Genomic DNA, 26,138 nt, shown 5'->3' with positions numbered 1-26,138 from the left:
CCATGACATTTATTATAGATGCTATGGTCTTCCCTGATCTGTTTCACTTTGTAAGAGTCATCCCTTTTTGCTCTGCACTATGATGTTCTTTTAATAGGAACAGCAACTCAAAGGAGCTCTAATGGCATTAGAATACCATAGGCATCCAAATCTTATGATCATAAGCTTGATGCACCACAGAGCCAAAGGATCAAGAAACACGCATTGGAACCAATGCAAACAGGGATACGATGTGTGACAGTGTCACAGCAGTATGTGACAGTGCATAAGTTTAAATTAATAACCGATGAGCTTGGGCTTGTAGGTTATCTTTCACGGTTACACACAAGGCTCACCCTCCTGCTGACTTTGTATCAGGGGCAGCAGAGGGTGGGGGGGGGGAAGCATGTGAGCACTAGCTCCCAGGGAGCTGCCTACTCCCCTCCTGCACTGCTGCCTCTGATACAGAAGCAGCAGTGCAGGAGGAGAGGCAGGAGCCAGTGTTCTCAGGGATCCAGCTTTTAAGACAGCTCCTGTGGAGCCACCTCTCCCATCCCCAGTCGAAATTTCAGCGGTTACACATTTAGGGAAAAAAACCTGCTTTTTAATACTCTACTCAGCAGGCTTGTGTCTGGGCCATTGGAGTACTTTTTGCAATAAATTGCAGAGAAAAGCTCAACTGAGAATGTAGAGTTTATTAGCATCAACACTGGGAGTTTCTCTATGGCTTTCTAACAGACACAGCCAAGAGGGCATTTTTCCCCCCAAAGAAAATAGCTAATAGCATACTCTAGATCAGACAGATATATGCCAACTATACAGCTTGTCTTCACTCTGCCCTGGGCAGGAAATATGAATGAACTTAAAATATATCTGCAAGAAAGAGGTGCCCCAAGGCTTTCATTATCTTCTCCTCTGTCCTTTTCTCACTTCAGTGCAGACTGCAAAGAGATAACTAGTTTTACAGCAGCTTGCACATAGAGCAATTTCAATGTGAAAAGTCTTCTTCCTCAGAGATGATCAAACTACAACTGTAACAAAAATGTTAGTTATATGCAGAAAGCAGATATTTATGTTCACCTAGACCATTTTGAAAGTTTTGAATTTGGGAGATAATGGAAGCTCAGTTTATATTGCTTTCTATCCAGTACTGTGCGATTTAAATTGCGCTTTCTCCCTTTTTTGAGACATCAAATAAGAGCATGGGTCTTCACTCTTCCTATGGCCTCACTTGAGGATGGTTTCCAAAAGGGGATTAAACACATTACTACATGGACTTTTATGAAATCATCACATCTTGAAGTGAAAAGCCATGTCAACGTGGCAAAATGTAAGAAGGGAACATAAATGCAGAAATTTTACACATACTGCTATATATTTCTTGAAAGTAAAATACTTAGAGAATCTTGGGAAGACTGTTTACATTAGAACCCGAGTGACTTATCAGCAAACAAAAATAAATGAGAACTTTTTTCCCTTCTTTAAAATCAATTCTCAATGTAATGCCATTGTATAGCTTTTTAGATCATTAACCTCTCTTTCCATCCACTCTCAACCAAGGCAATTTCCGAGAAAGTAGGCAGATGGTGGTTGAGAAAGGAATTGGCCGATTTGCCGTTTTACCAGAACAGAACAGTTACATTTTCAGGAATTAAAAGCAATAAATTTAGATCCCCTGTTTTGGTTTTAAGTGTCAGGATTGAGTTACAGAGAGAACACAGGAAATGGGATGGAAATAAAGATGACATAGGCAGATTGTGGTGCTATTCAGAAAGTCTTGGCCTGCTAAATAAGAAACTAAATTGTTCAAGACCACTTAAGACCCACCTTTAATAACTGGAAAAGCTATAAAGATATTCAAGTTTTCCAAAAGGCAAAGAAAACGGGGTGGGGGGTGGGGGGGGAAGAGGCCTTCATGTTAAAAAAAAAATTGACAGCACACATTGTAATGATGGCAGCCACAAGGGCTGGATTCCACGAAAGAAAAAAAAAAAAAGACTAAGTAAAGCTCAATGCCAAGACAAATGTAGTTCAAGCAGAAGCTATACAAATTTCCACATTGCTCTTCTGATGCATTTTAATCTCAATTTGCAATCTGTCGTTGCAATTTTGGGTCTTGAGAGCACAGGCTACAATTTGGACTAAACTGGTCGGGGATTTTGTGGTATGAATGATTTATGACAATGGCCCAACCAGATTCATTCTGACTTGTGTCCCAGCCCAAGATCTGAACAGAGGCTAATCTGAGGTGAAAGGATAGCTGACTAACTATCTTGGCCATTTTACCCAGGTGCCTTAAAGTAGTTAAAAGGGGATATGAGGACAGAATGTTTTCATGTTTGTAAAACTGGATATCACTATGAACCGTGACAGCCTCGTACTAATTAAGAACAAGGGGACATATATGTGTGTGATTTTTTTCCCCCACATACATGCTTCAGTCAGTCCCTTCAGTAATACTTAAAAGTATAGTACCATGTTAAGATATAACTGTCAGCAGCCCTGATGAGCTACATACACAGAGTTACAGTAATGGAGTATTAGTTGTCACTTTTTCTAATACTTTGTGAACACAGTCATGAAATTAAGAACAGTCCTGTATATTGCTTACAAGGCTATTCAGTCTGGAGGTACAAATCAGCAGCTTGATTCCAGTGAGAAGGCAACATGCTCATATCTATAGTTCAACACATGCTCAGTAGCTATGAGATAGGAAACTACGGTAGTTCTGTAACATGCATTTCACTCTACTGAGGACATTTTGTTTGCTGAACATTCAAGGCTCTTCCTGGACTCCCAGAATAAACATATGCTCTTTGACACCATTAAAATTTTTTGTACATTGGAGTGGAAGTGAAATATGTAGGTAGAAGTTGAAGGGCAAACAATACTATAAACTAACCCCTGCTGGACAAAGTAATCAATCTGCATGGTCTTCTTCCAACCAATAGCCTCAAACTACTTATCACAGAACCAAGTGGAAAATATTCTAGGTTTTAGTGGTATGCATATTAAACTGTCCCCCTAAATAGCTGATGTTTTTTGAATAAGCCCTTGGGTCTTATTACAGCCCAGCAAAAGTCGTCAAAATTCACTAGGATTGCTTGTCCGGTCAGATACTTTTTGCCACAGTCAAGGATTTTTTGTAACCAGGGAAAGAAGCAAGCAACAAGACCCCTCTCTCTAAAGGCAAGAGTTCAATGGGTGTTTCAGAAAACATGTTGACAGCATCTACATTTTCTTTTACTTTACAAGGCTGCCCCGTAAATGTATTTAACATATTTACAGTAACAGGCCAGAATGGAAGCTGTCCACAGGCAAAAGATCCAAAATAAAATCCTAGACCTTTTAGTTCCTTGAACATTAGTTTCAAAAAGTACAGTCATATTCGAGGCAGGCATGTAAAATTTGCCCCATACAATTGTGCCAGTTTATATTAATTCCAGGCAACTTCTGAGCCAACAATCAAACAACAACAACAACCACCACAAATTGTGCTTAACTTTCCAATGTAGACAAGTGTTCCAGCAGGGATCAAATTATTGTCATGAGCCACTGAGTTATGACAAGAATCCAAGGCTCTAGAGATAAAGTTGACATGTTCTAATACTACAGTCCCACTCCTGCAAGTGAGAGAAATATATTTTCACTTGTTACCAACACCACCTACATGTCTAATTTATGTAAGGATTTCACTGCCATTGGGTCATTCTAGGCTGCCACTGTTGAGTGTACTTATAGGCAATAATTTCATAAAAATAAATCAATGCTGAACAAATGAAATTAGAAAAGGCTACAAAAGTTGGCACGGGAGTATTCTGCACATCAATTCTACAGGCAGCACCCTACTTGACCAGGTTGCTTAAATGAAGGGTTCCCTTCTGTATTCTGTAGTCAATTCATATATTAGAAGAAGCATCAACATCTTTTCTCCAACAGTGCATGTGCAGCAACAACTTAGACTGCCCGCTCATGAGACTACAGCTCTGTTTTAGAGTAGTGGCTATCTTTCAAAGAGCTTTCAGGCAATTTGACCTTTACTTAATTCAAAGCCTCTCCATTTCCTGATCATAACTAAAACGTAACCCTCCCTGTAAGAGGTGAACAAAAGAGGCTGCAGGTAGCAGGGCTGTTCAACTTTACTTTTGCTATTTAATCTTGTGGCTTCAGCCTTTAAACACCCTAAATCCTCTCCCTAGCAGAAGAAACAATTGTGTTACATCTATAATTTATGGCATTGTTTTTTCATGCACATTTCCTTTCCCTTTGCTTCAGAAAACCCCGACAAGGGCAATATTGCCATCTAGTCATCCACGGTGATGTTGCGGAAGAGATAAGCCATGGACTCCCCATTGTGGATTCGTCGGATGGCTTCTGAAAGGATCAAACTGATATCCACTGTCTTTATTTTGGGGCACTGCAGCTTCTGAACTTCATGAGGAACTGTATTGGTCACAACCACCTGCAGTGAGACAGTAAGGAAAGAACATTAAAAGTGCCTCTGAACATTAATTCAGATTGAACAGCTACATAAGAATAACTCTGAAAGCTGTTTGTATCTGATGTTTCTCTGAGTAGTTAAAGGATTCAGGGTAGGTATGAAACGGCTGGTCTGCAAAGGTCGATCATCTGAAGAGGTCAACATCCATGATGCTCTGCATGATGCTTCTCCATATGGACTAGAAAATCTAATTACAGCATAGGTTCTTGACCACTGAGTGTGAAATATTTAATGGCTTGATCCAATAATGCCCCACAAAGGTCATGGTGGTCAGATGGGAGCAGCAGAGAAAAATACATTAAAGAAGGGCTGTATTACAGGAACACATGCACATGGGATGTGATAGAGAAGTGCCCATGTGAGTGGTTTTGCTAGAAGATATCAAAGAATACAGACATAATTCTAGCTCACTTTGCTACACTTCTCCAAACAGCAGACTTCACCTATTTTACTGGCAATTAAAACAACTGCCATAAAATTCAGAGAGGGACTGTCCTCTAAACAGAATTTCTCTCCCTGAGTATCTAGTACCAACAGCTCCTTTACTAAGGTAACACAGCATAATTTCCAATTGAGGCTGTGCTTTAGCCCCTCCATCTAGGCAGGTATTAATAAATTTGTATGCAGATGGGAAATCTACACAGAGGACAGACTCTTAAGAGGCCATATGCCTCTGAACTAAAGGAGATTTTCCGTTATCTTCTAAAAAAATGGATAACAACCCATTTCTGATAACTAAATTAAAGTTTCATTTAAATGTCCCCATTATTTTCACTCATGGGTCTTTCTTGTCATCTAGCAATGACCAGAATTATTTTCCTCTCATAAGTGTATGTAAATCTGGTGAATTGTTTCACTTATGGAAAAATGAACATTAGTCTCAGCTAAAAGCTATTCAGAGCAAGCAGACAGAACTTAACCCAAATGAAGTTTTGAAAAATCATCCCAAACCTTGTCCCACTCAGAATAGGTACTGTTATCTGCATGCTGAATTTTGTGATGGTTTTGTGATACCTACTAGAAATTGTAAGTCTGTGACGAAAATCATTTTACAATTGTGACAAACAGCTGATTGGATTCTTACTATCTAGAGGTATAAAGCTAGAGCATTAATCCATCTAGCCACTATCCAGCCTTTTCTAATCTCCACAATACAAACTGCGGTAAACACACCTCATCGACTGCTGATTCTTCAATTAGACGGGGTGCATCTGCAGATAAGAGCCCATGAGTCGCCATCACAAAAATCTTGTAAGCACCACGCTCTTTTAGGATATCTGCGGCTGCAACAAAGCTTTCCACATCATCAATAATATCATCCTGAGAGAAACACAAACGAACCCCACAATCAGAACCAGAAAGTTACCACATGACAGAAGGTGACAGATCTGAAGAGATCAGTCTACAGCAGCAAACTGCATACATATTTGAGGAAGTTACAGTGTCTACCTACTACTGAAGATCCTTGACACACCAAGGCAGACTATACCAACAGGAATATTTCTATAGTGTTCACCACACCAGTATCCAAGTGCATCTCAAAATTATTTAAATCTCTGCCCCCCACACGTGGTAGAGAAGGAGTTCCATTTTAATAAAAAGATAACGCGAGGCATTAAGCAGTCACAGGAAGATTGTGGCAGAAAGAGAAACTGAGCTCAGATAGGTCTTGATTTTTAGTCTTGTATCTAAAGCAGACTATCCATTCTCCCAATGATACAAAAACCCTATGCCACCCATCTCAAAAGCAGGTGAATGGAGACTGCAACAAGCGATTCCTATTCTGAGGTATTCATTTTTGAGTTCTGGTATAACTGGGAAGGAAAATTTCAGAGTCCATCTCCCTATGTTCTGAGCCAAATGCTGGATATTAACTGCCCTGAAGAGTGGTAACAAGAGGATGGAATTAGAGCATTCATGTTTTGACACTATAATGATCTCCAGTTTTTAATTCCAATATAAAAATCCCCAGTTCCATGGAGGCATAAATATTTAAAGAGATGAGACAGAGAAAAGATCCCACCCCACTGCCCTTTCAATCTCATACCACAATGATGGCAATTCTTCCTCCAACATCTCCAACTACGGTTATTGGTGGCTTCTCTTTGGCCATCATCACTGAAAACAAAGTAAAGCTCAGTTAGATTCCATACATGGCAGTATTGCTGCATGCATATATCCAACTTTTGCACTGCAGGACAGGCTCTGACTTTTTTTCCAATTAAACTTTGGTGCAGCAGTTTTAATATACATGTGCATCCCTTATAGCAATTGATATGTAGGCATTACCTAACCTGTAAACCCACATTGCTAAAATTGAAGTTATCACTTTAAAAAGGGAGCTGTAGATGATCTTAAGAGGACAGTAAGAGCCTGATTTCCAGAGGTATCAAGCACATGCACGCTGACTTCAACAGAGCCAACTGATGCTTAGCGTTTTTCCTTTTAAGGCCTTAAGTGTCTTAAAATTTCCTTTTGTCAACGCAGCTACGATGCAGTTGTTAGTCCAAAGTGTAGCTCAAACACTGGTGCTTCTCTCATCTTAAAGAGCTCTTTTGTTCCAAGAAGTGACTCTAAAAATGGTGCTGTGGGCTTCCACACTTAGTTTCTTTAAAAGATATCATCATCAAACCGCATGGTTTGCAAGAGGTAGTTTTGTAACCTATTTCCATAGCTAACAATCTGGGAATCGGACTCAATCTGGATCTTCTCCTTCTCCTACTCTATCCCTAATAAAGAGTCCTGCAGATCAGAACAGGCCCTTACTTAGACCCACATATGTTCAATACCCTCAGTGGCATAGATGACTGGAATTTTGTAATTAGTGTTCAAAAGAAGAACAAATAATATCCCACCCAATCTTAGCACTACAAATAACACAGAGTAAAGAGCAGTAAATACATGTATTGCTAAATTCTATAGATAACATATAAAAGGATCAAATCTGTTAAGTAAGAAGGTACCACCCATCTCCCCAAAACTTTCAAATGGATCTGTGGCATGCAGAAACTACATGCACCAACAGGAAACATTCCATCTTCAGGCAAGCAGTATCAATGCCACGGTGAATCATGTGCTGATATGTACTGTCTATTTTGGATTCAAAGAGAAGGCAGACAGCCATCTGCTCCACAAACTCGGTGTGGCCCCAAACCACTGGCAAGTTATTAATAAATCCCTCACCTGAACAAGGATTGGCCACCCTTGAGCCAACTACATTTAACAAGCCCCTCTGACAATAAACATTTTGACTTATAAAATTCACCCAACACAAAAGTCTCGAGGCATGTGTATGATACAAAGAGAATATATTTGATATATACATTTTAAATTGAATGAATCTGGGGTAATCTCGTTACTCAAATGAAGTAGTAAGGGAGTCATGCATGTCTGCCCAAGCAAGCCCAGACTTTCATATTACCCTATTTAGGATTCTACATGTGTGACACCATTGATGTACTTCTCTTTTAGAAATGATTGAGGGGTTACAGTATTTTAAAATAAAACTTCATTGATACTTTTTCATAGCCTTCCACTGTAAAAATAGGTGATTCAATTAACTATGATTCAACAGTACATGCCTCAGAAAAGTTAAGACATTTCAGAAACCTAAAAAAGATCTGTATCATATTGTTAGAAAATGTATGCACTTATCTGATCTCACATTCTACTAAGGCAGAAAAAAAAGCCTTATCCTATTACCCTTGCCCCCCAAAAAGGGGGATTCTAGGCTAATGGGTCAGTTGGGAAATGATTTGTAGCTTTACTGGATAAGGGGATCTCACCTTAAACTGACTGAAAACACCCCTCTCGCACAGACTAAGAGAATAGTCTTAAAATGATACCTAAGATACTCTGTGGTTTGGCATGTACTAGTAGCTTCAGCAAAGATGGCTATGTTGTCAGAATGTAGGTAAGGCAGATTTAGGTGTACGATAAATGTGATTTATGGGCACCGCAGTTCAAGTGTATACAACTACTACATGAAGCATACAAAACAGCACACTATAATGAATGGCATGTAAAGATCTTGTTTTCCTTTAAGCCAAATTTAACAAAAGCCAAAGAATTGTTTTGAACAGAATAAGTCAATCAGTGCTGAATTTTAGTTTAAAGTCTCAAGTAGGCAGCTAGCTTGAGTCCTGACTGAAGTGCTCATTGAAGCAGGGATTCTTTAGTTGCTTGCACATGAGAGTGCAAAGAGAAAAACAATTCTCATGTAGAGGGGAAGAGTAGGAGGAAGGGTACTTTTAATAAATCAGGATTAAGCTTCACAAGAGATAACCAGGGTAAAATATTTCAACTGCAGGCCCTACCACTCAGTTTTGATGAATTATTAATCTAGTTTAGATAATAAAACTTCTTGGTAGGAAGAACTGAGTAATTAAATACCCAAAGGATTACATCTGGCTCTCATCCCAATCTTAACATACATTCCACAGATGAACATGGCTCTGCTTACAGCAGACAGGCAGGGAGAATTCCTTTCAGAACAATGGTTAATAGTTGAAATTCAGCACTATTTTACTGGCAAACATGTGGCTCTTCATCTGGAGCTTGCACCTTTGAATACAACTGATAAAATATTCCTTACCGGTAATTTTATCTCCAAACTATGCTCAGTTTTGACAGTCAGCTGCCAATATTAGCAGCAATTAGTGTCCTTCCTTCTCTACATTTAAATGCTATATTTAAGCTTTTTTTTTTTTTTTTTTTTAAGTAGGGTAGGCAGCATGTAGACCTACCCGATTCCTAAAGAGCTGTTCTCCCTTTTTCTTGATCAATTTATCTCTGCAAAGAAAAGAAAAAAATTGCAAGCCAATATCCACCCATAACCACATCAAAACTCAAAAGAACTTTGATTGCTCCAATGTGAGGTAAAATACATGCCAAAATCATTGTGGTCAGTTTCTCCCTCTCCAAAAACCTCAGTCATATTGACATTTACAAATCAGAACTGCTGGGCGGTGGTGGCTTGAAAAATTGTGCTAAATAGTAAGTGAACATTTTCTTCCCACGTACAAAACCTTGGTTTCGATGCTGTCGAAAGAGGCAAAGTTAAGAAAGTAGGCCAGACTTGGATAGGAGTTACCCTGGTATAAACCCAGAGTCACTTCAATTAATTGTATTTACAGTGATATAACCAAGATCAAAGTCTGGTCCAAGGTCTGCAACTGCTTCTAAAAATCAGGAAGTTGTTTACAGTGTTTCTTGTATCTTTTTTAAAAGGTCATACACCAAATGGAAGAGTAGTCATTTTTATAAATATGAACATTAAAAATGTTTAAGAAGATAAATGGAAAAAACCAACTTGTGTAAAAGGTTTATTCCTCTGATTTAAGCGCTGGATACAGTTACAAAACTTCATTAAGCATTTAAAAATAATCAGTTCAACTGGCATAAGGAAATGGCATTAACCTGTACTCCAACTTGCCACTGTCATTCAGTGGCCAATACTTTTTAAGGAATATTGAGGTGGCTTCAGTTCAGAGGACACAAAATTCACCGCAATTTGTGAGTATTAAACTTTCATTCACCAAGTAAAATAATGCTGCATTTACAACAGGACCACAGAAGAACCAATAACAAATAGTTATGCAAAGTGATATAGCTAGGTAAGTACAGAGAGCTTTTCTATGCCCCCTTCCAAATACAGAAGAGGAAAAAACCCCACATGTTCAATAACTTTTTTTTACTTATGATAGTCTGTTTGATTATGGATTTGAGTGGTATATTGCAGATGTACATCTGGTAGCAACCCAAAGGTTATCTGAATGATTTAATACGATACATTTTCAAAAGGGAGAGTCAGCAAATGCAAATGTACGTGCATTGTTAAAGCACATCATAGAGGGATAAATGCTTGAACAGAAAGACTCTATAAACAGCTACAAATATAAAACAGAACAGTCTTAGGGGAATGCCCTTATTACAGACTCAAAGATTTCTGATATTTGGAATGAGATGATCCTTTTTAGCAGAGCAGTTTAAGTAGTACAGTCAAAAGAGACTGACTATATCATTTTTATAATATATACCTTTTCCCATGTGTTGCTGAATCATACAGTGGGGCCTGTGATGCTCTCTGACAGGAGGGTAAAACATGAGCCCATATTTCAGTAGTGGGGCCTATGAATTAAAGGATATAATCCCATAGGGACTTGTGTTTGAGGCAAGAGTTGAATGTGGCTAAAGCCAGCTGGCCCACCCATAACTGCATGAACTATAGTCTATTTTTGCAGAAGTCCATCTGTCTCCATCTAGGTCTCTGGTTCCTACACCCACTTAGGTCATATCTACACTACAGCTGAGAGGTGTAACTCCCAGTTTGGGCAGACATTCACAGGCTAAGCTCTGTTCAAGTTCACACACTAAAAACAGCAATGAGAGGCACGGGTAGCAACTTGATCTAGATCCTGACCAATATTTCCTCTACTTTTTCCCATCCATGTGCAAAATACATTTTGTTATGGGCACTGAGGCATTTGTTGATCTGCACCACCAACAGAAACACATGCTGCCAGTTGTGGACACTTTGCTAATCAGCTGGGAGGCACCTAAATCTCTCCTGGACAGCTGTCCAAGCACTCAGTTTACAGGGAACATAGTTCCTGACTACTTATCTAGGATCTCAGACAGGGCTGTTCCGGGGTGGCTAGTCTGAGCCTTAGTCACCACATTGCTATTTTTAGCGCACAACTAGTGCATCAATGTTGACCTGAGATGGGCATTACACAGTTGTAGACATTGCCTTGGACACAGATACACATCTGGCTGATCAACTAGCACAGTAACTCACAAAATTGCCAGTTCTGCACAGACGTCCATGCTCTAAAGCCATGGTCACCAACCTGTTGATTGCGAGGCCTCGACAAGTTGATTGTGAGGCGTTCTGGGCCCCCTCATTTCCCCCCACCTCCAGGAAGCCCCACTACCTACCTCCAGCGACAATGGAGGTAGTGGCGGCTTCCTGTTGGGTGGATGGAAGTCCTGAGCTGCGCGTCACTTCCAGTGTTCCGGAAATGCGCTGGCTGCTTCCTTGCCCCAGGTCTGTGGCGTGCTGGAAGCTTACTGGGGGAGTCCCCAGAGGTGCACTCCAGGACTTCCCTTCTTCGTGGGAGGGGAGTCAGCCCCGAAGGGGGCATGCGCAGGGGCTTCCCTGCTCCACGGGAGACCCAGAGGAGGCGTGCGACGGGGCTTCCTTCCTCCGCGGAAGGGGGGATGGTGGCCCCAGAGGGGGTGCGTGCGTGCACGGGCTTCCCTGCTCCATGGGAGGCGTGCGTCCACCCTGCAGGAGGCATGCGACAGGGCTTCCCTCTTCTGCGGGGCAGGAGAGTCCTGGGAGGAAGCGGGTGCAGGGGACTCTGTCCCCACTGGCACCCTGCCCTCCTGGCACCCTGTCCTCTCTCTCCTGCCCCCAGCCCCAGAACCCTGTCCCCAATGGCACACTCTGTCCCCTGCCGCAGAACCCTGCCCCCACTGGCACTCTGTCCCCTACCCCAGCATCCACTAGCACCCTTCCCCAACACCATGTCCCCTGCTCCCACCAGCAGAGTTGGGGCCACATTAGTGAGGCTTGGGGGGTTTTTGGAGGAGTTATTTTTTGCATCTCACTTGTGTGGTCCCAACTGACTTTTCTGTGGGTCAGTGACCCCTGATTCAAACAGGTTCCTCGCCCTTCTCATAAATAAAGACAGTGTAGAAACTTTTTGTGTTTGACATAGTATTTTATTTAAAAATGAAGCCTGGCAAACAAATCCTCAATTGGGGCCAAGCCCTCATCTGGCCACAGCATCATAACACTCCTGCACCCTCTTTCCCCACAGACTCTAGATCTGAGCCCATCAAACCCTGGAATCCCTTGCCCTGAGCCCCTCGCATACCCCAACCCAAATTCCTGCACCCTCACATCCACAAGCCTGTGGCTTGCTTAGTACCCACAACCTTCCATCTGACCCCAACACTGGCCGGCCTGGAGCCCCCTCCCCGAGCCAGTGTCCCCTTCGCCACCTCTTCCTGCATCCAGATTTCCTCCCCGAGCTTGCACCTCTCGCCCCTTCCCACACCCAGATCCCTCATTCCCACCCCAGAGCCTACACATCCTGTCTCAACCCAGCGAGGGTACAGCTAGACTGCAGGAGTTTTTCAGGATTCTAGAGATATCCCAGAAAAACTCTTCTGCACCCAGGGATGTGTTTGTTCTGCTTTTTTTAGTGGAAGCGCAAACATGCTCTTTCGGTAACCCCTGTATTCCTCTTTCCATGAGGAATAAGAAGGCTTCCAAAAGAAGGGTTTTTTCTGATATTTGGTCCAATCTAGACAGGCCAAATGTTGGGAAAAACCTCTTCCTACAGAAGAATTGAGAAAAGAAAAAAAAAAAAGCAGCAAGCAGCAGTATAAGGGTTGGGGATAGCAAGTGATGGAGAAGAGGAAAATAGAGAGGGCAGGGCGGGGCTTTAAGGAAGGGGTGGGGTCTTGGGGGAAGGATGGGGCAGTAGATCTTGGCTTGTTCTGTCATTTAAAAAGTGATCTTGGGCGTAAAAAGGTTGGAGACCATTGCTCTACAGAAAGAAGCATATATCTAGGTGAGTGGCTCCTTCCCAGGAATACCCCAACTTTCTAGTGCCTAACATATCCAGAACGGTTTCTACAAAACAGGGATGTAATTCTGGAGACTTTGCTCCTCCCCATTGTCAATTGTGGACTTTTCTACCCCTTTTTGTTCAAAGGAGCCCAAGTTCTAAACTAGTAGCTAATGCTGTGTTTTATAACTCTACGGAAGAGCTAGTTAGATTCTATTCTGTCTCATCAAAACTAGCAGGAAATGCCCACTTCCAGTTATATTTGTTACTGGTGCAAGATGAAGAAAGAACCCAGCGTGATTGAGACCCTAAGGTCTCGATTTCTGATTGGCAGTTGGTATCAAGCAGAGTACCCCAAGTGTCAGTTCTAGGGATGGTTTTGTGCAACATCTTTATTAAATGACCTGGATGAGGGGATGTATTGAACACTCAGCAAGTTCGCAGAGGACACTAAGCTAGGGGGAGAGGTAGATATGTTGGAGGGTCGGGATAGGGTCCAGAGTGACCCAGACAAATTGGAGGATTTAGGCCAAAATAAATCTGATGAGGTTCAACAAGATCAAGTGCAGACTATTGCACTTGCAAGAATCCCAAGCACTGCTACAGGCTGGGGACTGACTGAGTAAGCAGCAGTTCAGCAGAAAGATCTGGGGATTACAGTGGATAAGAAGCTGGATATGAATCAACAATGTGCCCTTGTAGCCAAGAAGGCTAACAGAATATTAGAGTGTATTAGGAGGAGCACTGCCAACAGATCCAGGGAAATGATTATTCTCCTTTATTTGGCACTGGTGAGGCCACATCTGGAATATTGCATCCAATTCTGGGCCTCTCATTACAGAAAGGATGTGGACACATTGGAGAAAGTCCAGTGGAGGGCAACAAACATGATTAGAGGGCTGGAGCATATGATTTACAAGGAGAAGCTGAGGGATTTGGGCTTATTTAGTCTACAGAAGAGAAGAGTGAGGGGGGATTTGATAGCAGCCTTCAACTACCTGAAGGGAGGTTCCAAAGAGGATGGAGAGAGGCTGTTCTCAGTAGTGACAAATGACAGAATGAGGAGCAATGGTCTCATGTTGCAGTGGGGAAGATCTAAGTTGGATATTAAGAAAAACTATTTCACTAGGAGGGCGGTGGAGCACTGGAATGGGTTACATAGGGAGGTGGTGGAATCTCCATCTGTGGAAGGTTTTAAGTCCCAGCTTGACAAAGACCTAGCTGGGGATGGTCCTGCTTTGGGCATCTGGATCCATGGGAGGGAGGCTCTGGAAGAATTTCACCACGATTTCAAGAGCTTCCATCGAATAGTCAATTAGCTGATTAAACACCATTTAACATCCCTACCCAGAACTCCATCCTATTTCCTCCCTTTTAGTCAACTTCAGAGCAGCGTAATTTGATTGTTTTACATTTGTGTTTCATGCACAGAAGCAATCAAGGTAGTCAGTCAGGCATCAGATTTCTCAAAGGATAAATAAAGAGGAAGGTGAGACACACTACCTGAACTCATGTCTGGATAACAGAGGACAAAGATTTCTTCCCTAAAACTGTAACTGCACTCAATTGGACAAATCTATTTGCAGGCTATCATTAAGGAGCATTCAAACAATTTAAACCGAAATCTGATCTACCTTAAATCCATTATAATAAAATCCCCAATGCAGATTCTGAAAGGGACCTGGGAAGGTCCTCAAGTCCTGTGCCTTTCATTGAATTAAGACTAAGTAAACTTAGGCCATTCCTGACAGGTGTTTGTCCAACCTGATCCTAAAAACCTCCAAGTAGGGGGATTCCACAATCTCCTTTAGAAACCTATTCCAGAGCTTAACCACCCTTAGAGTTGGAATTTTTTTCTTAATATCTAACCTAAATCTTTCTTGCTGCAGATTACACCTATTACTTCCTGTCCTACCTTCAGTGGGCATGATGGACTACTGACTCACAATCCTATTTACAACCACCCCTAATGTATTTGAAGATGTATTATCTGATAAAGATTTTTTTTCAGGATTTTAAAGTACTTGAAAATCTGCCATCACCATAAGCCTTGATGTAAAATCTACATGCTCTAGTTACGCTAAACAAAACTCTACCCATACCCTACACTTCACCCAAAAATGAGGATAAAAATCAGAGATTAATATTTGCTGTCAGAAGCCAAGAAGAGACACCTGCTCAATTCAGTTTGTCAACCCAGTGTCTTTTAAGTGTGCACTTGTTATACTAACACTTGTGATAATTTCCTTTGTACCCACCCTGTCTCAGCATAACAACTAGCTAATGCATGAAGAACACTGATCTCTAAACATTACATCAAGGACAAGAGAGGAACAAAATACAGGTCTATGTAGCACTTTAAAGACTAACAAGATGGTTTATTAGATGATGAGCTTTCGTGGGCCAGACCCACTTCCTCAGATCAAATAATGGAAGAAAATAGTCACAACCATATATACCAAAGGATACAATTTAAAAAAATGAACACACATGAAAAGGACAAATCACATTACAGAACAGAAGGGGGATGTGGGGGGGGGGGGGGAAGGAGGTGAATGCCAGTGAGTTAATGATATTAGAGGTGGGGAAGGGGAGATGTCTGTGAGTTAATAGAATTAGAGGTGATAATGGGGGAAGCTATCTTTGTAATGGGTAAGATAGCTGGGGTCTTTGTTAAGTCCCATGCGGAGAGTGTCGAATTTTAGCATGAATGTCAGTTCAGAGGATTCCCTTTCAAGTGCAGATTTGAATGTCTTCTGAAGTAGGATGCAGGTTAGCAGGTCATTCAGATAGTGTCCTTTCTGGTTGAAATGACAAGCAACTGTTTTTTCTTTGTGATCCTGTCTAATGTCTGTTTTGTGGGCATTGATTCTTTGGCGAAGTGTCTGAGACGTTTGTCCAATGTACATAGCAGACGGACACTTTCGGCACATGATAGCATAGATTATATTTCTGGAGGCGCAGGAATATGTATTCTTGATCTTATAACTCACTTGGTTAGGCCCAATAATGGTGTCAGCAGAGTGAATATGTGGACAAAGCTGGCAGCGGGGTTTGTTGCAAGGGAAAGTACCAGGGTTGGTATTAGTGTGGTATGTCCTGTGGTTGTTGGTAAGAATCATCTTGAGGTTAGGTGGCTGTCTATAGGAGACTATGGGTCTGTCTTCCAGAGCTTCTTGGAGTTTAGTGTCCTGTTCCAGTATAGGCTGTAATCTATTGATAATGTGTTGGACAGGTTTAAGTTGGGAGCTGTAGGTGATGACAAGTGGTGTTCTATTGTTGGTTTTCTTGGGTCTGTCTTGTAGTAGATGGTTTCTAGGTATTCGTTTGGCTCTTTCAATTTGCTTTTTTATTTCTCCGGGTGGGTAGTTGAGGTTTATAAATGCTCGGTAGAGATCCTGAAGTTTCTGGTCTCTGTCTGTGGGATTAGAGCAGATGCGGTTGTATCGAAGGGCTTGGCTATAGATGATGGATCGTATGGTGTGTTCTGGATGGGAGCTGAAAGCATGTAGGTAACCGTATGAGTCAGTGGGTTTTCTGTAGGGGGTGGTGTCTAATTTTCCATTGTTGATTTGTACTGTGGTGTCCAGGAAATGGATCTCTCGTGTGGAATGGTCCAGGCTGAGGTTAATGGTGGGGTGTAGGTTGTTGAAATCTCTGTGGAATGTCTCCAGTGTTTCTTGGCCATGCGTCCAGATCATAAAGATGTCATCGATGTAGCGTAAGTAGAGAAGAGGTAAAAGGGGACGGGAGTTGAGGAAACGTTGTTCTAGGTCAGCCATAACGATATTAGCATACTGTGGGGCCATGCGTGTATCCATGGCTGTGCCGCTGATCTGGAGGTATAAGTTGTTCTCAAGACTAACACGTCTACATTTCTACCACTATTCTACAAGAGAGGAACACACATTCATGTGCTCGTTCATTCGTTATTCTGAAAGCACCAGATCATCCATACCTCTTCAAAGACAGATATCACCAAGCTCATCTGATCGATTTTTGGTTCCGAACCTTTTTTATGTCAGGGACCAACAAACCCATTCACAAACCTTTGGTGGACCAGTAAAAATCTTATTTGCATATTTGCATATTATGCAAATGAATATATACATTTAATGTTATCTGACCACCTAGCCCCAGCCCAGCCCCTTGCTCCCCAGTGCCTAACACCTTTTGACCCCTACCCTTACACCCCAGACCCTTTGACCCTTTAACCTCTGATCCCTACAGCCCATGCTAACACCCTCTTGTCCTGTGATCCCACCATGCCCTTACCCAACATCCCTTTGCTTCCCCACTCCCACACTCCCCAGAATGAGGCTGTCCCCCTAAGAACGTGGCTGTTACTGATGCGTGGAAAAGGTGAGCAGCTGTTGGCAACGCACCCGCTTTCTCCCCAAGCACATCTTTACCCATGGAGGGTGCGAGGGGAGGGAGTGTGAAGCCCTGGCTGGGCCACCATTACTGAGGGGGAGGAGGGAGGAAGGCGCCTTCTCCTCTGTTTCCTCCTGCTGCCACCCCAGCGCTGCTGCTGGCAAAAATGGCCACATAGGCAGAGCATGGAGCCCCGTCTGGCTGCCATTACAGAGGAGGGAGGGAAGTGCCTCCTCCTGCTGCTGCTGCAACCCTACTGCCACTGCCGGCAAAAACAGCCACACAGGAAGGGAGAGCAACCGTTCGAGGCATACATGGCTCCCTCCTCCTTCGTGCCCCCTCGCTCCCCGAGAGCAGAGGAGGGAGGAAGGCACCTCTTGCTCCTCCTCCTCCTGTCGTGCCTCAGCCACCATGGCTGCTGGCGCTGAGTGGCCATGAACAGCCGGCTTGAGCATCAGCAACCGCTGCAGCCCGGCCACGGTCCACAGCCCAGTGATTTGGAACCACCAGCTTGATGGACAGGTACCTCAGCAGCAGAAAGCAACATTCCATGTTCCTCCTTTGCGCGCTCGCTCTCGCGCGCGCGCACACACAAAATTTTTTTAGCAGGCTGACCAGCAGCCCAGCTTAGTCCTGATTTGTGATGGGTCTGGGACCTACCTCCGTTGTGGCTCCGCATTTTAAGCATATTAGAAACCGGGCGGCTGGGCAGCCCAGCTCAGTTCCAGGTCACGCCGGGTCCAGGAGCTCAGACCACCCCCTAAACAGGGACTGCTGCCACCTCATGCCGCTGCCTCTTTATCAGAGGCAGCAGCACAGGGCAACAGGCAGCCAGTCCACAAGGGGAGCTAGTTTTTAAACAGTGGCAGCAGTGCAGAGTAGCAGGGGTCTTCTCGGGTGAGAGACCAGAGCACACTGGCTGCCAGCTCCACCCCCAAGGACTATAGAATAGTCAAATAACCAATAAAAATTCATGAGGTTACTCGACTATTCAATTAACCTATATTTAACATCCTTACTTACAACAGTTTTTTAAGGTTTTTGGACCTATAAGCAATATTATAAAACTGTGCTGCAAACTAAAGCAAGAGTGAGACTAGTGAGAGCATTCAAGGTAGCATTCTCAGTAGCAGGAGTTCTTATAAAGACCTTATTCACACTGACCCAGACTTTAAGGTCAGAAGGGACCATTATGATCATCTAGTCTGACCCCCTGCACAGTGCAGGCCACAGAATCTCACCCACCCACTCCTGGAATAATCCTCTCACCTATATCTCAGATATTGAAGCCTTCAAATACTTTGAAGACCCCAAGATGCAAAGAATTCTTCAGCTGTGATCTGTACCCCATGCTACAGAGGAAGGTGAAAAACCTTCAAGGCCTCTGCCAATCTACCCTGGAGGAAAATTCCTTCCTGACACCAAATATGGCAATCAGCTGAACCCTGAGTATGTGGGCAAGACTCAACAGCCAGACACCCAGAAAGTTCTCTATAGTAACTCCTATCATCCCTCCATTTGGCCTATTTACCACTGATAATGAAAGGTCAATTAGTTACCAAGATCATGTTATCTCATCAAACCATCCCCTTCATAAACCCATCTAGCTTAATCTTGAAGCCAGATAGGTCTTTTGCCCCCACTACTTCCCTTGGATGGCTGACCAAACAAGTTGCATTACAATGCTTCCAGAAACAATATCTAAATGAGACTAACTAGCACAATTTTGTTCCCAGTATGGACAAGCACTATTCCAAAGTCTGCTGTAGTTTAAGGCAGTGTTCTCTGCAAGCTGTGCACTTGTGCAGCCATTCAGGGGAGATTCAAATGCTGCCCTGCTGATTAGCGGAGTGCCCACAACTAGGGTTTTTTTCCTACTTGTGATGTACACATAAGAACGTATTCCGTACATGGATGGAAACAATTAGAGGGAACATTAGAGGGTTTTAGGGTATTACCTTCACATTCAGAGGATGGCAGCAAAAAAGACTACATCACGAAAAGAAGAAAAGGACTGTCCACCCAACAGTCTCTCTGCTAATGGCTATTCCTTTGCAAATTTCCCTTTCGGAGTTCAGTAAGATAGTTAGAAGGCATGTTTATTATATTAAAATGAATATCGTGCCATTCGGTGATGCATAAATGATGTGTCTGCATTGACAACTGTCATGTTCTCCAAGCACTAACACCAGCTGAAGCTGCACTGAGGCTAGCGTAATAGTGAGAGATTTGAGAAAGACCTTAGCACAGAAAAGGTCTTCAGATCCAACCTCAACTTTGCCCACATGAGAAGAAGTTCCATCATTACAACAAAGAAGACAGCGAGTACCATCACCATACCTCCCCCAAAAGTTAAATGGTAACAGAGTGCTAAACTTACAGGGCAGTTCCAGGCCAGAGTGCACGGTGGTATTTTTGACAGTTGGGGGAGAGTGGCGGCCGTCATCCATGTCCTGCTCCGTACACTGAGCCTCTCCGTGGATCACCGCTAGTCCCAGACGCAGTCTCTCAGCATAAGACTGGGCTCTGCATGAAAACCAGAGCAGGTTGGGGGGGGGGGGGGGGGGGGGGGGGAGGCGGAGAGAACGCATGAGAACAGCACTGGAAAGGCCCTCTAGCTTGATATACTTTTTAATCACGTTTAATCCTTGCCTACAATGAAGAAGGGAATTTAGGACCCTGCCACTGTGCCACTAAACTTCCCAACAAGCTCCTTCCAATTGTGTAGACTGGTGCTAGGAAATAACTCCTTTTAAACACACAGTCTTCCAATATCCCAGCACCCAGTACCTCCCCTCTTCTCTAGCCCCTCCATTCCATTACCAGTAGGTTTTTTGTGTTCAAAAACCAGGGAGATGCGGAGCAAAGCCACGGAGGACCCGGGCGGCGGGACTGCGGTGCATCTCGGTCCCCCGCCAGCGTCTCCCTGGTGTGCTGGGGGAGGGGGGGCAGCTAGTACGCCCCCCCCCCCCCCAAGCAGTCCAGGCTTTTCTCCGGACGCCTGTGGTAGAGCAGCTGGGGCGCTGCCAGTTGGTCCCGCAGCGCCGCTCTGGGCGCTACTGGACCAACCCGGCAGCACCCCAGCTGCTCTGCCCCAGGCGTCCTGATTCAGCCGCTGCTGGTCAGTTTCAGCAGCGGCTGAATCAGGACGCCTGGGGCAAAGCAGCTGGGGTGCTGGTGGATTGGTCCAGTAGCGCCGAGGAGCGGTGCTACTGGAGCAACCCAGCAGCTCTGCCCAGGCATCCTCAAGTCAGCCGCTGCTGAAACTGACCAGCGCTGACTACAGGAAGCCCGAGGCAGAGTTGCTCTGCCCCAGGCTTCCTGGAATCAGCCGCTGACCAGTTTCAGCAGCAGCTGACTTGGGTGTCGCCTGGGGTTCTTAAGTTGAATCTGTATGTAAGTCGGAACTGGCGTCCAGATTCAGCCTGTTGAAACTGATCAGAGGCTGATTCCAGGAAGCCCGGGGCAGAGCAACTCTGCCTCAGGCTTCCTGTAGTCAGCCGCTGGTCAGTTTCAGCAGCGGCTGAATCTGGACGCCAGTTCCGACTTACATACAGATTCAACTTAAGAACAAACCTACAGTCCCTATCTTGTACGTAACCCAGGGACTGCCTGTACCGTGTATAGCGGTTCTGCCATTAGTGTTGCTAGCTCTTCGACTCTCCTGCTGGAAGTGATGGCTATCTGAAAGGCTACTTTCATGGAAAGGGGTAGCCACGAACAAGTTGCTAGAGGTTCAAAGGGTGGTTTAGTTAGGCTTTTAAGGATGTGGTTCAGGTGCCAGATGACTGGAGACCATACAGTTGGGAAAGTATTTTGGAGACCTGTAAGGAAGCGTTTAGCAAGTGGGTGTGAAAAGAATGAAGTCCCATCATTGGTTCTATGGAAGGCTGCTATTGCTGCTGCGTGAACTTTAATAGTGTTGAAAGAGAAGCCCATTTATTTTAGATCCAGTAGGTAGTCTAATATGATGGGGATAGGTATCGTGTTGGGTGGCATGGGATGGTTCTGTTTGATCCACTCAGAGAACCTCATCCACTTGTAAATGTAAGTTTTCCTCATGGATTCTCTTCTACTATTAATTAGAATCTGTTTTACTCTTTCTGGAGCAGGTATTTTCAGCATTTTGGAGCCAAGAAGGAGCCACGCCTGCAAGTGCAGTTTGTCTGGATTGGGATGGAAAATCCTGATGTGATGTGAATGACAAGCTTGTGTTGTGGGGGAAAGACGTGAGGATCTGTGCAGGTAAGGGAACCAAGTTTGCCTTGACTATGCTGGTGCAACCAAGACTACACAAGCGTGTTCTTGTCTGATTTTCGTGATGATTCTGTGTATTAAGGGGATCAGTGGGAATGCATATAAGAGGGTTGCGTCCCATTTCAGGGAGAAAGCGTTGCCTAGAGATCCCTTTCCCAGAACTGCTCTGGAGCAGAATAGATGGCATTTTTAGTTGGCTCTGGTTGTGAATTAAGTCTATGTCCGGCTGACTCCATTTGAGGAATACTTCCTTGAGGGCTCGAGAATCTATTTCCCATTTGTGATGATCAGGGAAGATGCAGCTGAGGGTGCATCTGCCGTCATGTTGAATACCGCCAGGACGTAGGTAGCTATGGGGGTGATGTGGTGGGTAATGCACCAGTTCCATAGTTTCGGTTCTTCTATGCATAGGGAAATAGATCGGGCCCCACCCTACTGGTTGATATAATACATGCAGGTGGTACTGTCTGTCATGACATTGATTGTTTTGTGAGCTATGTACTGTAGGAAGTGACAGCAGGCATAATGGATTGCTCTGAGTTCTAGGAAGTTGATGTGGAATGTTTGTTCGGTGAACAACCACTTGCCTTATACAGTGTGAGGACTCAAGGATGGGCCCCCTATCTGTGGTGATAGTAACAATGGTGGTTGGTTGTTGAAAAGATACACCCCTGCAGTATGTTGGTCGGGTCCATCCACCAATCCAGAGAGTTGAGAACGCGTGGTGGAATAGTGACAGTTTTGGAGAGGGGCGGGGTCCTTGGAAGGGATGTACAGTTGTAGGTAGCCAAGCTTGGAGACACCTCATGTGTTGTCTGGCCAACCACACCATATAAGTGGTTGCAGCCATGTGACCCAAGATTTTGAGGCATTTGCGCACTGTTGTAGTTGGGGTTGTGTGCGCCGCAATTATGAGGTTCTGGAGGGCCTCAAATCTGTGTTTGGGCAGCGTTGCCCTGACTAAGATGGTATCTATGTGTGCTCCTATGAACTCCAGAGTTTGAGTGGGTTGGAGTGTAGATTTCTGGTAATTTATGTGGAAGCTTCCACATAAATTAGGAGGCTGATAGTAATCACTTCCTGCTGGCGTAGGTGTGCAGCAACAGTGGCCAGAGTCTTAGAGAAAACTCTAGGGGTTGCCAAAAGGCCAAATGGAAGAACACAATATTGGCAGTGTCCCACAGTAAAGCGTAGGAAGTGTCAGGGAGCAGAATGTATTGTTATGTGGAAGTATGTGTCCTGAAGATTGAGAGCTGAGAGCCAATCTCCATGATCTAATGCTGAAATAATTGTTGCTAACGTCACCTTTATGAATCTTCTGTATATTACATACTCACTGAGCCTCCTTAGATCTAAAATGCATCTCCACCCGCCTGTTTTCTTTTCCACTAGAAAGTATGTTGAATAGAATCCCCTACCTTGAAAGGCTGTTGTCAGTGGCTATAACTCTCCTATATGCAGAAAGTGTTGAACCTCCTGTTGGAGGAGGATGTCACGAGAGGGGTCCCTGAAGAGGGACGGGGAGGAGGGTTGGGGAGAGGGAACAGCAATGAAGGTGATAGAGTAGTTCACATTCATGAGCTCTAGTACCCATCTGTCTGATGTTATTTGTGCCCATTGGTGTAAAAAGTGCCGTAGGCAGTGACTGAACTGAAGTTGTCCAGCTGGTGATGTGGTCATAGCAGGGGTGTGTCTGTGACTCCAGATCAAACCTTCAAACTTGCTGCTTAGATGATGAAGGTTGGGACATTGTGAGTTGTTGTTGGCACTGAGGTCTGCGTTTTTGTCTAAAATCTTACTGAGGCTGCTGTCTGTACTGCTCTCTAGGTCTTGGATAGGTGTTGTATCTGAACCTCTTATTAGGTGGTGTGTACGTGCCAAAGAGTTCTCAGTGTTGTTCAGGAGCCCTTCAGAGAGTGTAAGACCTCATCCGTTTGTGGCGAAAAGGTCAGTTTTATCAAATGGGAGATCTTCTACTTTGTGCTGTAGCTCTCTAGGTATACCAGATGCCTGGCGCCATTAAGCTCCATGAATGATGATGACAGTTGCAGTGGTGCGTGCTGCGATGCTGGCCATATCTATAGAGGATTGTAACGTGGTGCGTGAGATAGTGTGCCCCTCCTGCAAAATAGTCAGGAATGTTGGCTTTTTGTGCTCCGACAGGAACTGGAGGAGCTCTTGTAGTTTGGAGTAGTTCATATAATCATAATTGGCGAGCATGGCAGTATAGTTAGCTGCCCTTAATAGTAGGGCTGCTGATGAGTATACCTTTCTGCCCATGATATCAAGCTTCTTAGCTCTTTGTCTTGGGGAGTAGATCTCATGTTTGGCTTTATGTCTGGCTGAGTCAACCACCAGGGAGTTAGGTGGTGGATGTGGAAAAAAAAAAAAGTCCATGCCATTAGGTGTGATTAACTATTTATGGTCAGCCCTCTTGTTGATGGGTGTAATTGATGGTAGGGTCCGCCAGATATTATCGGCAGGGTCCATAATGGCCTCAGCCATTGGAAGCACGATCCCTGAAGATGGAGGTTGCAGTGTATACAAAAGTCTGTACTGTTTTACTTGTACCTTTTCCAGGTCACATTCCTGTGCTAGAGCCACTCTCTTGAAAAGTTCCTGGAATTGTTTAGAATCATCCGATGGTAGTGGGGATGATGGCCTCATCAAGTGATGATGAGGAGTTGAATAGTGGGGATCTGTCTTCCCCTTCTGAGAGTGAGTCCTCCACCTCTGATTGTAAACGTTCTGGGGAGTTCGGTGCCGTGTCTCTGGGTCCAGGCTGAGAGGATAGTGGTGGTCTCTTGGATGGTGTGGAAGGAGCAGTATGATGGCTATTGCGAGACTAGGTATCCCAGGGATGCCACTGGTTGGGATAAGGAGGTGGTAGTTAAGGCCAATGGTGTGCATACCAGGGAGATCGTTAAAGTGGGTGCAATGGTCTGGAGGAGCAGGATTCCCAAGGAGGGTATCGCTGAGTAGGGCTGGAATGCTGAGAAGAAAAGCAGCTATGAGAACCGCTGCCAGCCTCACTTGGCGAAATAGATGGAGATAGTGACCTGGGTGAATGAGCAGACCACACCAATGATGACAGAGATGGTGGTACTGATGAAGCACGGGCTAAAGGTGATGTATGGTTCTGTGAATAGTCAAGCAGCGGTGCCAAAGCAGATTGTGGTTGATGCCGCTGATGGCGTAGGAGATGGTACCTTCAGAGGAGGCAGGGCGGTGTGGGGTTTCTTAGGTGCCACATGTGGTGCCATCTCCTGTGTCATTTTCAGCACGGATATGTGGTATTTCGGCCGGCACCATGGATTCAGCCAGTGTGGCTGGTGCCGATGTTTTCTGTCTGGGCTCTGAATGAGCTTTCTTCTGCGTCATCGAATGTTTAGGCGGTGCTGTACCAGAGGTGCCAGGCTTATCTCCTATGCTCACACCAGCTGAGCTTGGTCCTGGAGGTAGTGAGTTCACCGGTCAAACCGGGGTTTTTGCCTCCGACCCTCGTCCATACCTCTTGATTTAACCGGTTCCTTGCCTCTGGGGGGCAAGTCATTACACTGTGGCTGAATCGATTTTTTGTATTGGTATATCTTCAGCCTATTGGCGCGGCTGTGTTGAGCTCTGGCTGTAAGACTGGAGCAGTGTGTGCACTTTTGCATCAAGTGGGCCCTCCTGAGACACTTTATGCAAGAGGCATGACCGTCTAAGGCTGGCATAGCCTCCCATCAAGAATCACAATGTCTGAAGCCTGGAGAGCCAGGCATGGGGACAAATGGGGTAATGAACAACAAAGAACTGTTTGTTTGTTTTTTAAAAGGAAAAATGGGGGGCGGTGGCTAGGGTAGGAATCGAATCTTAGAATTAAGGAGAAAACTGAGAATTAACAAATTTTATTGCCTTTTTTTTTTTAAAGGTGAAGCAAGGGCGAGTCAGTGGAGCTCCATATGCTGCTGAGGATGGTAGAGAAGGAACTGAGGGAGCTGTGCCACACATGTGCCTAAAGAATACAAATGGCACAAGGAGGCGCCATGGCGCACTGCTACACAAATCTCCCGTCACTGGCATGAGGACACACCAGCACCCAAAGCCATGGGGACATCACTTGAAGTATAACAGACCCTTACTGCAGCCATCACTGTACAATGGTGTGGGGTCATGGGCTAGATCCAGTTTTCCTAATAATACTCTCCATATTAGCACTGAATAGAGGCAACAGGTGTGACTATGTAGTCTGTCTCTACCTGATACTGGCTCTATCACCCTTTAAACGAGCGAGAAGCTCAGACAACTTCTAACACCCAGGTAAACAGAAACTGTTCAATACTCCAGCTGCTAGGAGTTCCAAGTCTGGGCCTCCCACAAAGTGTAAAGGTTGGTTGTGTGACAATCCAGACACTTGCACCAAATAGATTGGTGGCACTAAGTTTGAATCCAGTGTTTTACTG

General features: G+C 44.3%; 1 protein-coding gene and 1 long non-coding RNA gene across 5 annotated transcripts in view; one reads left to right on the top strand and one right to left on the bottom strand.

Moving 5' to 3' along the window:
• Positions 1 to 654: 654 nt before the first annotated feature.
• Positions 655 to 26,138, bottom strand: part of PRPSAP1 (phosphoribosyl pyrophosphate synthetase associated protein 1) — a 62,462-nt gene continuing 36,978 nt past the window's right edge. For all 4 annotated transcript variants that reach the window (XM_025178146.2, XM_006136477.3, XM_006136475.4 and 1 more), the window contains exons 8-11: positions 19,817 to 19,962; positions 6,528 to 6,598; positions 5,654 to 5,800; positions 655 to 4,441 (exon numbers count right to left, since the gene is read on the bottom strand). In XM_025178146.2, the coding sequence (XP_025033931.1) occupies positions 4,283 to 4,441; positions 5,654 to 5,800; positions 6,528 to 6,598; positions 19,817 to 19,962 (523 nt within the window). In that variant the 3' untranslated portion in view covers positions 655 to 4,282. The remainder of the gene's footprint in view (positions 4,442 to 5,653; positions 5,801 to 6,527; positions 6,599 to 19,816; positions 19,963 to 26,138) is intronic.
• LOC142819096 (uncharacterized) lies at positions 9,848 to 25,877 on the top strand. The gene is made up of 3 exons (XR_012896805.1): positions 9,848 to 9,994; positions 21,549 to 21,681; positions 25,607 to 25,877. It is a non-coding gene; the product is annotated as an uncharacterized LOC142819096 (long non-coding RNA).

The sequence above is a fragment of the Pelodiscus sinensis genome, chromosome 20, assembly GCF_049634645.1.
Source record: "Pelodiscus sinensis isolate JC-2024 chromosome 20, ASM4963464v1, whole genome shotgun sequence".
Classification (NCBI taxonomy): Eukaryota; Metazoa; Chordata; order Testudines; family Trionychidae; genus Pelodiscus; species Pelodiscus sinensis.
The sequence above is the reverse complement of the archived record's forward strand: the minus strand, read 5'-3'. Positions and strand labels throughout refer to the sequence as shown.